The 13137-nt window shown below is 29.9% G+C and overlaps 1 protein-coding gene across 1 annotated transcript; it reads right to left on the reverse strand.

Moving 5' to 3' along the window:
• Positions 1–6982: 6982 nt before the first annotated feature.
• Positions 6983–8362, reverse strand: LOC114164229 (E3 ubiquitin-protein ligase ATL4-like). The gene has a single exon (XM_028048818.1). The coding sequence runs from the start codon at positions 8124–8126 to the stop codon at positions 7140–7142; it is 987 nt and encodes a 328-aa protein (XP_027904619.1). The 5' UTR covers positions 8127–8362; the 3' UTR covers positions 6983–7139.
• Positions 8363–13137: the final 4775 nt, after the last annotated feature.

Consider the following 13137-nt stretch of genomic DNA (forward strand, 5'->3'; position numbering starts at 1 on the left):
AAGTTTCAACATATATTCTAAACTAATATAAATAACAACAAACTAAAAGTTTCAACATGAAATTCTTGTACAATAAAGTTTTTAAAACGAGTTCTAATTCATGTGGTATCAACTCCATCTCTCCAATAGATATGCTGCCCATTCTTGTCTTAGTGTGTGGATAATGTCATCTGGTAGAGGTGATGGATTCTTGAATCGCTGAAAAAGTAATACAATTTCATTATGTATGAATATCATTCTTTAAAGTTTGATATGATTTATAATATGTGAAAGATATATATAATTACCTCTATCCATTCATCTTTAACTGCAGCTCGAATGATTGTTCTTATCCAAGACATGACATAATATCCACATTCCCATGAATCATCTTGCTTGTTACACTGAACATTACAAATAAAATAAACACATCAAAGTCATAAGTTGACATACAGAAATTAATAACTTTAAAATGAATGAGTTCTAACCTTTGGATATATGACTTTAAGTTGTTGGCCTCTAGGTTTACCCACAATTCTAATGAAATTTTGGAAACATAAAACATATATAAGTTTTTATAACTAAGTAGATACATAGGTTAGGATTGAAAAAAAAATAATACTTACTCTTGTAACATGTTTTTAAAAGCTGGTGGAATCTTCCTATGACATGAACAAAACCATACAACTAGGCATTGTCTTGGAATGATGAGACAAAGTTGCCAATGATACCTACCATCAATCACAAGTACTTAGCCAAAATAATTAATAATACTTCACAAAATATTATTAGCAAAAACACTTACGAATCAATGTATGGCGCAAAGTAGATCTCTCTATTTGACTCAACCATCCATGTTTGCAAATAAAGTTTGATTTGGTCAGGTGAGTTTCCCGAAGGTTGAATTGTTTGAGGTTCAATGAATCCATAGACGGAAGATCGACCTTGGTCCACAATGACTTTGTCCATGTACCTACAAGAAGACAGTTAGGTATAATATTAAAAGGTACCAATTCCTTGCTTTAAATATGAAATACAATAAAAAAAAATCTTACACGCACCTGGGTACATCCTGGGTACAATTGTTCCTCTGAATCGGACTTAAGAGAATCATATAAATGAACTTTTCCAAAATTCTCCTCCCCAACATCACGTACCATATCTTCTAAATGATCATTCATCCAGTCATCTACATAATTTGTTCCTCGTGACGTTGTAGGCTTGTCTAATACTTCTCCATGCCAAGTCCAAAGTGTATAACTTCTCATTATACCAAAGATGAATAGATGATCACGCATTGTTCCTAAGTCATGACGTATTTGATTAAGACAACGAACACAAGGACAAAAATATGTCCCGTTACTTGAGATTGCGTGTTCTTGAACATATTGTAAAAACTCATAAACCCCCTTCTCATACTTTTCACTTATGCGACGCTCATTCATCCAGCTTCGATCCATACTATGTTCATAAAAAACTCAATCAATCTCAAACTTTTAACTATCACTAGGTGAGGCCCTACCCATTCGAAAAAATTATTTTTCATAATTTTCTAACACATACAAATAAGTCAAACATCATAAATTTCACAAAATTTTGACAGCATTTCGCATTGGTCTCTGAAGTACACAAAATGAAAGTGATTAATCATGATCACAATCAAGTATGCATCCAGAGAACAACACAAATTAGCCTCAATCGAAATTTTGTGAAATTTATGCATAAACCTCAATGTATGCATCATAACAAATTATGAAAAATAATTCTTCCAAACTGTCCGATCGGACAATTCAAGATTTAATACAAACGATTAAAAATTTAATCATTTGTACTAAATCTTAATCAGGAACTAAGCTTCGCTTAGTATTTAATTAAAATTATAATAAATTTTCATATATAAAACAACAATGCAACCATAGTATTAAAAATCAAATAAAATTGAAAATATTTTAAATAAAAGAAATCTAACAATAAACATAAATTTCTTTCAAAATTATGTAAATATTAATACAAAAATTCAAAATAAAAAAGTAGACCCAAAAAACTAACTAAAAAATATTCAAAATGTTAAACTACAACGGTAAAAAAAAAATCAATTTTAAACATACAATATGAACACACTTACAAAATCCAAAAAGAAGGATAAGTAAAGCTAACCTCTCGTTGCAAAACCAAAATCGAAGTTGGAGGAGAGTGGTCTTAGGGGCCGAACGTTTTAATGGCTGGCCAAATATGGGAAAGAAAAACACTACCAAATGGGAACGAAAATGATAAATATTGAGCTCAAAACTCAAAACCAATCCACAAAGCAAAATCCAACAACTTTCAGTGGTGGAAAATGAAAAACTGTACCTGCAATGGCGTCGTCGCCGGCACGGAGGGGAGAATGTGCGAGGCCAATATTCCGTTTCACACACCACGGAGACGAAGAATAACACTGCAAAATGGGGACGAAAACGAAAAATATTCGGTTCAAAACTCCTAAATCAATCCACAAATCAAAACCCAACAATTTTCAGTGGTGAAAAACGAAGAAACTGACCTGCAATGGTGGCTCTCGTTGTCGCCGGCACGGAGGAGAACAACGCGCAACGTAACAGAGGGGAGGAGAGGGGTTCGCGCTGGTTTTAGGAAAAAATCAACGTCTGTGCTGTGCCAGGCCGACGTAATTTGACGTCGGGGGAGCAGGGGCCGACGTAACTTAACGTCGGGGAGATGAGGGGCCGAAGTCACTTGACGTCGGGGAGATGAGGGGCCGACGTCCTTTTTAAGATAACGTCGGGGCGCTGGTGGGCCGACGTTACTTGACGTCGGGGCGCTGATGGGCAGACGTTAAATTTGTCCAGTTATTTACAAAACTGCCACCGGTCATTTTTTACGTGGGTCTTCTTTTGAGCAGACGTTAAACAGGTGACGTTGAAGGCCTTTTTTGTGTTAGTGAAGTTATTTGATGTTGGTCTATGGGAACATATAAGAACTAACTAAGGTGATTTACCGTAAAAACTATATTTGGCCTTATAGTGGTAAGATAAATGAGTCTTCCTATCAACCTTCTATAGGAGCTGATATCAGAAAGTGGATTGCCAGTAGTAACTCCTAGCTTGCTTTAGTGATCCATAGGTGTCGTGACTGCCTTACAACAAAGGAGACTAGCATATGATAATAGTTTTGGGGCATATTTGTGTTGGTTAACTATTGTGCCTTTGGAGGATCTTGCAATTTCTAAACCCAAGAAGAACTTGGCTTCTCCAAGATCATTAATGTGAAACTGGACATGAAGATATTTCTTAACATTGTTGATCTCAAAGATGTCATCTCCTACTAGCAATACATCATCAACATATATTAGTAAAGTTGTGAAGGATTTTATTGTCTTCTTGGTATATAGGGTAGGATAAGCTTGACTTTGAGAATAACCAAGAACTTACAGAGCATGTGAAATAGTAGTGAACCGTTGCCAACTAGCTTGCTTTAACCCATAAAGACATTTATTTAATAAACATACTTGCTTAGGTTTTGAAGTTGACAAACCTTGAGGTAGAGCCATATAAATTTCCTCTTCTACATTTGCATATAGGAAAACATTATTCATGATAGGAACCCACTCACGGTAATGTATATATACATAAAAAACAAATCCAAGGCAATAAAACTAGATTGACAATATCAAGGCTAAAAATAAGGTAATGACATTGTAACAAAAGCCAAAATAATTAGAAATCAATTTGGAAATCAATTTGCCTACGTGTATTATTGTCACTTCCCCTTTCAAGTAACCACGACCACCCCTTCTTGTGTTGTCATTCATCTCAACAAGACACCTTTGTCTGACCTTCCATTATAAAGACTCTCGATATAAGGACTCGTCTAAGTCGGTCATCAAGACTAAACATCAATCCTCATACCACTTATGTGTTTTTGAGAGAGGATCATTAGGGAGAGTCAACACTTATGAGACAAGAGCACAACCCGCACAAAAAAGATTGACACCACTTCCAATCCAAAACCTTAAGACAATGTGTTATGAGTCTTCATCCTTATATGATGTTCAACTTCCTCATTTAAAGCATATTGAAGTCCAATATCATTGGGTACAAATGCATTAGAGAAAATACATTCTAACGAGAGTGGGTCATATATGATAATAAAGATCTTACATGAAAAAAAACTGTTATCTGCAAGGAGAAAGTTAATTTAGTTGACTATGACATCGATCAATTAATGGGAGAAAATTTGTCAAGTAAAATGAGTTACCAATTTAATAAGCCTACATTGATGTAATTAGGAAAACAAACAAAAAAATGTATTTTGTGGGCTCTCGTCCCATGATGCAATTTAAAATTATGCATTCTTTACATCATGTTTTTAAGAGAAAAAAAAAAGAATGGAAGACAAAGAGACAAAATTTATGGGTGTTTTCGGTGAGAAAATAAAATAAGCCACAGGTGAGTGAAGAAAAAGAAGAAGAAAAGAGTAACCAGATTATCTTGTGAAAACCAATGCACAGAAGCTAGTTTGGAGGAAACGTTTTATTTTACATCTTATATATTGGGGTTCTCTCTATTGCTTAGTGAAGTACCCATTGGGATTTTCTTGTATTATTATCCACTTAGTTAGATGAAATTTTTTTTTTTTTATAATTAGAAGTTTCAAGAGAACTTATAGTATATACATCAATTATTTTAGTGAATTAGGTCTCCTGAAATTTTCCTCTATATCAAGGTTTTGCCGCTTTAAAAAATGTTGATGCTTATTTTCTCTCCTATATATTTAGTGCATTTCATTATTTTGCATAATTCCCGCTTATTATTTGTTATATTTGTTATCCCCACAACAACAATAATTATTACTATTATTATTTATTATTATTATAAAAATAATTGTTATAACATTATTTTCTTAAGAGAATTTAAGAGCATCGCTAATCTTATATTTAAGATTTTGAATTTCATATCAGAAGGTCTTTTATTCTTTTATTACTTTTCAGTTCTGTTTGACAACTTTAGCCACATGCTAATTTTTGTTGTTGTTTTAGTCATAAGCATCTATTATGAAATTTATAAGAAACTTTTACTTAAAAACTTGTAGAATTTATTATTTCTACTAATCTAATTAAATAAAAATAAGTTTTTTAAAATCTTGCACCCTTATATTTTACATGTGCTATAATCTTAGAATAAAATTACAAAAAAGTTCCTACTGAACATCATTTATTCATTCTTTGTTAAGTTTACAACATCAGATTCCAATTCTATACTTGTAGTGATGATTTACTAACGAAAAAAAAAAACCAATTATCTATTAAACTTATTTTATGACTGAAAATAAACTAATTTTTCATACTTTAGACTCTAAGATATGTAAGGCGAAAAAGGATAATGAAACCAAAAATACCGAAAGAACTTGTTGACCACTCAAAAGTAAAAACCTAAACCATTAATTATCATGGTTCAACTTCAAAATTTCAAATCTCCTTCTTTCCCAGCTAAACCCCATTTTGTAGTATTAGTTCAAAGAGATAGGAGTTTAAGAAAAGCTTTAAGATTGAGGACTCTAAATTTCTTTTACTCAATTTTTGGAAGAATTTCTCTTAGAAGAATGGAAAAAATGGAAAAAGAGTGACAGAGTGTCCTTTTTTTTTGTTGAAAGAATAATTAAAGATTTCTAGTGGCACCCTCTCGATTATTTCTAAACTCACATTCACTCTCGTTGCTTTTATTATTCTATTTTTCAGCCCATCCACTCGATGCCCATAAATTTGTTTACTACCTATTCAATCTATATAAAACACATACACTATATTACACATATCAATAAATAAACTAAAACTTAAAGATAAATTAAATTTAATTATCAAATATAAATTGATAGCGCACACTTATACCATATATTAAAACATAGAAGCAAATCATATGTGGATGTTTAATTATTTTGAAAGAGAAAAAAATGTTGATCAATATTACGAAATATAAATACACTTTCTTTTTTTAAGAAATATGTATTTTGGTGTTTAAGATAAATTATTAAACGCTAATGACGATAATGACATGATTATCAAAATTAGCTATTGCTTATTAGTCACCTTCACCTTAGAATTTGAAATGAAAAGAAAAATGTTATCGAGAGGTTTGTTCATAGTTGCTCACCTATTCCTTTACACTAAAATAAACTAAAGTTTAACATATATTAATTTCATGAGATGAAAATGCAATTTTCTGAAATGAGAAAAAAGAGTTGGCGTTTGGTAGCATACACATAGTAAAGAGTAAAAAAAATCACTGTTATGATAATTAGATATCCTATAATTAAAAAAAAAAAAGACAAATCTTTAATAATCTATTAATTATCGTTACAGTTGGTTTGTTTTTCTATTAAAATTTAAAATTTACTTGTATAACTCATATTTTATTAAATACATGAACTCTAAATTATAAATGTGATAGTAAGAGTATTAAGTTTTTTCTATTTAAAAATTAATTGCAACCTAATTGTGATAATTTATATAAGGTTCTCCGAAGGAAAACATTGAAGCTAATATAATATGATACAGTAAGTTTTTCCCATTTCAAAGCTAATTGTGATAAAATAGGTTCTACTAAACGTTGAAGCTAATATAACGCTATATAAGTTTTAAAAGTAAATGTTCATGATTTGTCTTGATAGATAAAAGAATTTATTCATTAATTTTTAAAGTAACCGATTTCAAAGTTATTTAAATTGATTAGTCAACGTTATATTAAAATATTTGGTATATTGATTTATTTTATTATATTAGAAATTAAACATAATATTTTTTAGTATAAAAATTAACAACAAATTTAAAAAACAAAAATAATAATTCAAGTCCTTAAAATTTTAGAAGTAGAGAATTTACTCGGATGAAAGAAAACGGAAATTAGTTTTCTGCTGCAACATAAAGCAGTATACATAATATCTCTCAATCAGTAGTTTTGCAGTGTAAAGTAAAAGCAATAGAAACAACGAAGAAGAAGAAGAAGAAAGGAGAAAAACAATTGCAATTTCAGTGATTTTATACCTTCATGTGCTCCGGGAAATGCTATTCATGCAACGAAGATGAATGCATATATCCTGCAACACTGAATCAAATTAAACTTTTATAAAATTCTGAATCTGGACTAACTATTCCGTTGATTTACATCTCAAACCGCCGAGAGCCATCGAAACATTTCACCAATTTCATCCCCTAAACGGTTGGCTTCCGCATCGTAATCTCCACCCTGAACGACGTCGCTTCGGCGGCTACTCCCAGTGAAGAACCTTCCAGAACTTCGAAACGACATCGTATTCGAAAGACGATCAACGTAATCCTTCAACCAGCCACTACTATTGCAACTTCCTCCACGCGCTACCTCACCAGCCAAGCTCCGCAGAGAATCTGCCGCAGCCTCCACCGCAGCGCCGTCATGTTTCTCGCTAGAAACGCTTCTCTGGATGGCATAACCGAACGCAACCTCAACCTCAACCTCAGCCGCAGCCTCCTCGTCGATGAAATACTCGAACGCACCAACCGAATAGGACCTCCCGCGCGTTTCCTGGCCAGCCGCCGCTCCACGGCGGTCGCTGCTGCTGATGTTCCCTATCTCAAGCCGAAAGCTCTCGCCGCCGCCGGCGGACGACGAGTGGAAGACCTTAGCGAGGTCAGACTCCGACGCGCTGACGGCGGATCGGCAGAGCGGACACGTGAGGTTCGATTGGAGCCACGTGTCGATGCATTCAGCGTGGAACGCGTGGCAGCAGAGAGGTAGCAAGCGGAGAAGGTCGTGCTGCTCGAACTTCGACAAGCACACGGCGCAGTCCTCGCCGCCGCCGGATGCGGCGGAGCGTCGCGTCACGGAGGAGAAGGAGAACGCCGGTAGAGAGCCGACGATAGAAGGCGTAGCGGTGTCCGACGATATCGGATTCCCGGACGAGAATAATGAAGCGGATGAGGGAGAGATACGATGGAGGAAACGGTTACGGTAACGGAGAAGGAAATAAAGAGCTAGCGAAACGGTAACGGCGAGGAGGAGGAGCGTGAGGGCTAGGAGAGTGATGTGTGATGGCGATGATAGGTGGTTGCTTGGTGGAGAAGTAGTGTGTGTGTATCCGACGACGTTGAGAGAAGAAGCGGAATTGGAAGAAGCCATTGTGTGTTACGGTTTGTGAGGAGAAGAATGGTGGCATGTAATGTGTTTCTGTTACGTGTTTGGTTTTGTTTGTGTCGTGGAGAATAACGCAGAGAGAGAGAGAGAGAGAGAGAGAAAGAGGAGGTGTTGGTTGTGGTTGTAGTGGTAAAGTTGGTGAAGGGTGATGGCATTGGTGTGTTGTGGTTTGTGAGCAGGTTGTGTAGGAGGTTTGTGTTTGGATTGGAGGCTGAGTCTTTGTCCTTTTCCCCAAAGTGGCCTCATCCTATATTTGCTCATTTCCTTCTACCATATCATTGCTCCTATTTTCTTACTTTTTCTTCACTTTTTCCCCCACTAGTTTGTTGTAACATTTAAAGCTATTTATATCATTCATTAAAAAATTTAATTCTGCTTAGTTAAAAAGTTATACAGTGAAGTGGCTCAATTTTCTTTTGTTTTGTTTTTTTCGTGCTTCTGTTGCAAAGAAACAGTAATTGTGTCTGATATTGCAATATATTATATATTTGTAGAACAAAACCTATACTTCTTCTAATATATTCGAGGTTAAATATTAAGATTAAGACTAAGATGTGTATTAATATAACAAATAAATAAACTACAATAATATTTCCTGAGTTTTTTTTTTCAGATTATACTTTTCACTTCTCTCTTTTACTGTTATAATAATCTTCTTTATTACGAGTGTAACTATTAAGTTTTCGGAATTTAAGAAAACACATGTTAGTGTAAAAATAAGTCACAATGTAATGCTTTAAAAATAAATGATTTTTTTTGAAGAATTTTTAAGAAAATAAATATATTTATATAGTTAAAAAACGTCAAAGTCACAATGTAATTTAATTTAAAAAAAGACTATAATAAGGTAGTTAATATTTTTTATTAATGTATTCATGTTTTTCATCTATAATATATTTTTTTATCTCTATCTTTTCCATCATTTCATGCATGTCTTTCTGTATTGAAAAAGGTAGTCTTACGCTGATACCCATCAAATTTTCTGAACATAGATAGTTAATATCGTCTTCAAATTTTCTGAACACAGATAATTAAAAGTTTCACGTAAAAAGAAACGTATGTGTAAATTATAAATTTATATGTTGTAGTTGACTAAATATTTGTACATTACGAATGGAAATGATACGTATTATATTAATTGTTCCACTGATGTAAATTAAATAAATATTAGAACAGTTCTAAAAGATAAATCAATTAAGATGGGTGAAAAAAATACATATTACATCTATCTCTAACCGATGTAATATGTATTTTTTTTTTAATTTGTATTTTTTGAAAGCTCATACTACACTGGTTTTTCTACTTAACGGATGTAAAAACTCTATGAGAATTATAAGTATTAATTGGCACTTTCTTTAAGTAAATCTCATATAAACAAACATTATTATATATGTTGTTGATTCACATGTCTTTTTTCAAGGATTTGGATGGGACAAGATAATACAAAACTATGAACGGAGAAATTTATAAAAAAAAATGTTATAGTTGGATAAAATAATTCAATTTGTAAGTGATTAAATTCGGGTACCAGCTACCATTACACTGCATGTTTCTTGGCAAGGTTATGTTTAATTCATTACTTAACATCATTGTTGACATGAATCACAAAATACTGAGAACTCAAATGAAGCTAACCTAGGTTGAATAGTTAAGAAAAAATATATAGGATCAAACTTAATAATTAATGTTAAAGCTAATAGATTCACATATTCAATATAACACTGTTTTTGTAACTTAATTTATACAAACATGAATTATTTGATGCATTAATTGTTTTGTCTTTTTAAAATTTGTTCACTTGAATATCTTAATTGAGAAAAAAGATTTTAATTGAGAAAACTTTTAAAAATCAATTCATCTGATCTTGGTTTAACAAAACCTACCTATATTCCTGACGATAATAACAAACTAGAGGTAAATAATAATGGAAGGAGGAAAGTAACATAAAAATAAATTTACTTGAAAAATTCATCCGATGATCCAAATTGGGAATCATTCTTCCTTTTCTTTCTCACTTTATCTCTTTTTTCATCTCTTTTCTTTTGCTCCCCTTTCCTTTTTCTCAATAGTCATGTTCTATATATATGGCAAAATTTTATTTCTGTTAAAAATATAAATGTGATTTAAGTCCCACGTTAAAAGAAAATAAAAAAATTGAGCATAATAAAAAATGAAAATCCATAAATTTATTATCTTAAGATTTTTTGGATTAGAGATGATGTCTTTTAAATTAAAAATGATATCAATATTTTATGTGTAAGCCGAACTCATATCTCATCTTTTGATATCAAAAGTGCAAGATAATTCTTTTTTAGAGAAAATACATTAATTAATTCAGATTAATATTGAGAGAAAAAGATAATTAAAGTCAATAAAATTCTGTCTTAGACCATACTTTTATGAAAGTGATATAATGAACCTTAACCAAATGTAAATATTTATGTAGTGTGACAATTTTAATGTATTGATTTCATAAAAATGGTCGTAAGAGTGAACATTTTTAGAATCTCTTGTCCTTCGTATATTACAATCATCAAATAATAAAAAACACTTAACAAATTAAATATTTTTCACAACCACGTAAATAAATTATATTTCACAAAAAAAAAAAAAATATATATATATATATATATATATATATATATAATCATAAAATGTTATATTTTTAAAAAAAATCTTAAATAACCATCGTATTTTATATATTTAAGACACTTTGTTTTATAATATGTTATTACCTTGTTCTAGAATATTATTAGTCAGAGAAGTTGCTTCAAAAATAACATAAAAATTTTATGAAATCATTTGGTTCTAAGTGATTGTTGAGAATTTTCTATTCAAGTTTACAATTTAGTAAAACTTAATAATTTCTAAAAACTGAATGTAGTTTTTTTATAGATAAATAAAAATAAAAATATTCTCTGTTACTTGTGTAATTTTTTTAAAATTCCCATAAAAAAGTAAAACGAAAAGTTAATAAGAATAAAGAGTTATATAAAAGTTTCAATATATAATAATTATTTAAGTAGAGTAACTCAACAAGTCAAACTTAAGAGTATATTTCCGAGCCCAATTAAACAGATCACAGATCTACGTTTCAATATAAGTGATAAGTTTCTATAAGAGTTCAACAAAGACTTTCAAAACACGGTCTACGAACAATATATACCCAACCCTAAAGTTTAAATTATTCTAGTTGATCCATTCGTACATGTTAAGAGTAAAATCTTGATTGGCCTAACCTATCTTCACTTTTAATATAATATATGCATTCAGTTAATGATATAATCAATATTATAAACTAATAATTTAACATAACCACAATGTTTAAAAATGATTATATCCTATTTAGAAAAAAAACTTTAAAAATATTAATTACTTTCCAAATAAGGTCATTACAAATCAATAAGTATACTAAGAACATTGATTAAATTCAATTAGAAAAAAACTGAAAACCAAATTAAACATTTATTTCGTATTTTATGTTTTTTAATTTTATCCATTTTCAACTCTTAAAGATATTTTGAATGGTTTAATTTACACCCTATTATGCTTTTCTTTTCTCTCTCTCTATTTTCTGAATGCATGATCTGTGAGTATTATAAAAGACAATTTGAATACGGTGTTTATAATATTTCTATGTTAACTATTTCTTAAAAAATATTTCTAATTATAAATTATTTTTCTATTTGATAAATAAAAATTAATATATTATTATTTAATATATTTTTTGAAACTTTAACTTTAGTTAATATTTTGAGAGCGTGTTTGAACTATTTACTTGAATAATCATTAAAATGTTAAAACAATAGCTATAATTTTAATATCAATGATGTCTCTAAAAGTATATTTGTTTACGTTAAATTCATATAAATAGTACTTAATTGTTTAAAAATAATTAATTTTAACACATTTTTCTGATATATATTTATGGAATGTAAGATTAAATATTAATGAATCTGATAACTAATAATATAATATTTTTAACAAACAAAGAAATCTTATTAATATATATTTTAGATGATTTTCTGATTTTCATATCTTAGTTTAACTTATTTTTATAAAACTGAATTATAGTGCGAAGTTTCAATCTACTTACATATGTTAAAATCATAATTTATAGTGAGATTTTGTAACAAGGTAATTATATATATGATAGAGAAAATGAAAAAAAAATTATAAAATAAAAATAAATAGTATTTCCTAAAAGCGGTTTTTGATTTACATCCTTCATTTGTTTTTTTTTTTAATCTAATAGCTTGAGTAAACAAATTTTTATGTTGTTGAGATTAGAAGAAAATTACTTGTAAGAAAGTTATTTCTAGAGTAACTTACTTTTCTCATTTAATGTTGTTAATTATAGATTTCAGTATAACTTTAGTCCTTAAATATAATGTATATATTTTTAATTGTTAATATTTTAACAAATTATAAAAATTGGTCTTCCAAAAACGCAGTTGCTGTTTCAGTCATTTAAAAATAATTCACATTACTTAGTTCTCGTCTACTTAGTATTGTTAATTACTTGGATATGATATAGTGACACATGAAAGTAAGATATTATACATGTTATTTATTTTTTTTGATTTATGTATATAAATTCTTATACTTATTATTAAATCCTTAATTTTGGAAAAATAATTATATATTTATTTCATTCATTTGAGCAATAAAATTTGATTGGAAAAGTGAAGAGATGCAAAAATAATCTTCTCTTTTAATTAACTGAAATGTGATCATAAAGTATGGAAATTATCTTATTGGATTAAGTAGTAAATTCATAACAAATTTATTTATTCTTTAATTCAATTTATATTAGAAATTTTTAAATTTTGTATACTCTTTAATTAAATTTTAAATTTAATATTAATTTTGTTTATTAATTAAGTAGAAAACAAAAATACATAATTTAAACTTTAATTATAATTTGTCTGTTTTTAATTAAACTTTTATTAAAACGTTTCAAATGTTTATATTTTTATTCAATGACATTAATTTT

This window comes from Vigna unguiculata, chromosome 9 (genome assembly GCF_004118075.2).
Source record: "Vigna unguiculata cultivar IT97K-499-35 chromosome 9, ASM411807v1, whole genome shotgun sequence".
NCBI classification, from domain to species: domain Eukaryota; kingdom Viridiplantae; phylum Streptophyta; class Magnoliopsida; order Fabales; family Fabaceae; genus Vigna; species Vigna unguiculata.

Excerpts from the sequence above, each read along its gene's own strand:
- LOC114164229 (XM_028048818.1), bottom strand. The coding sequence starts at position 8,126 with ATGGCTTCTTCCAATTCCGCTTCTTCTCTCAACGTCGTCGGATACACA.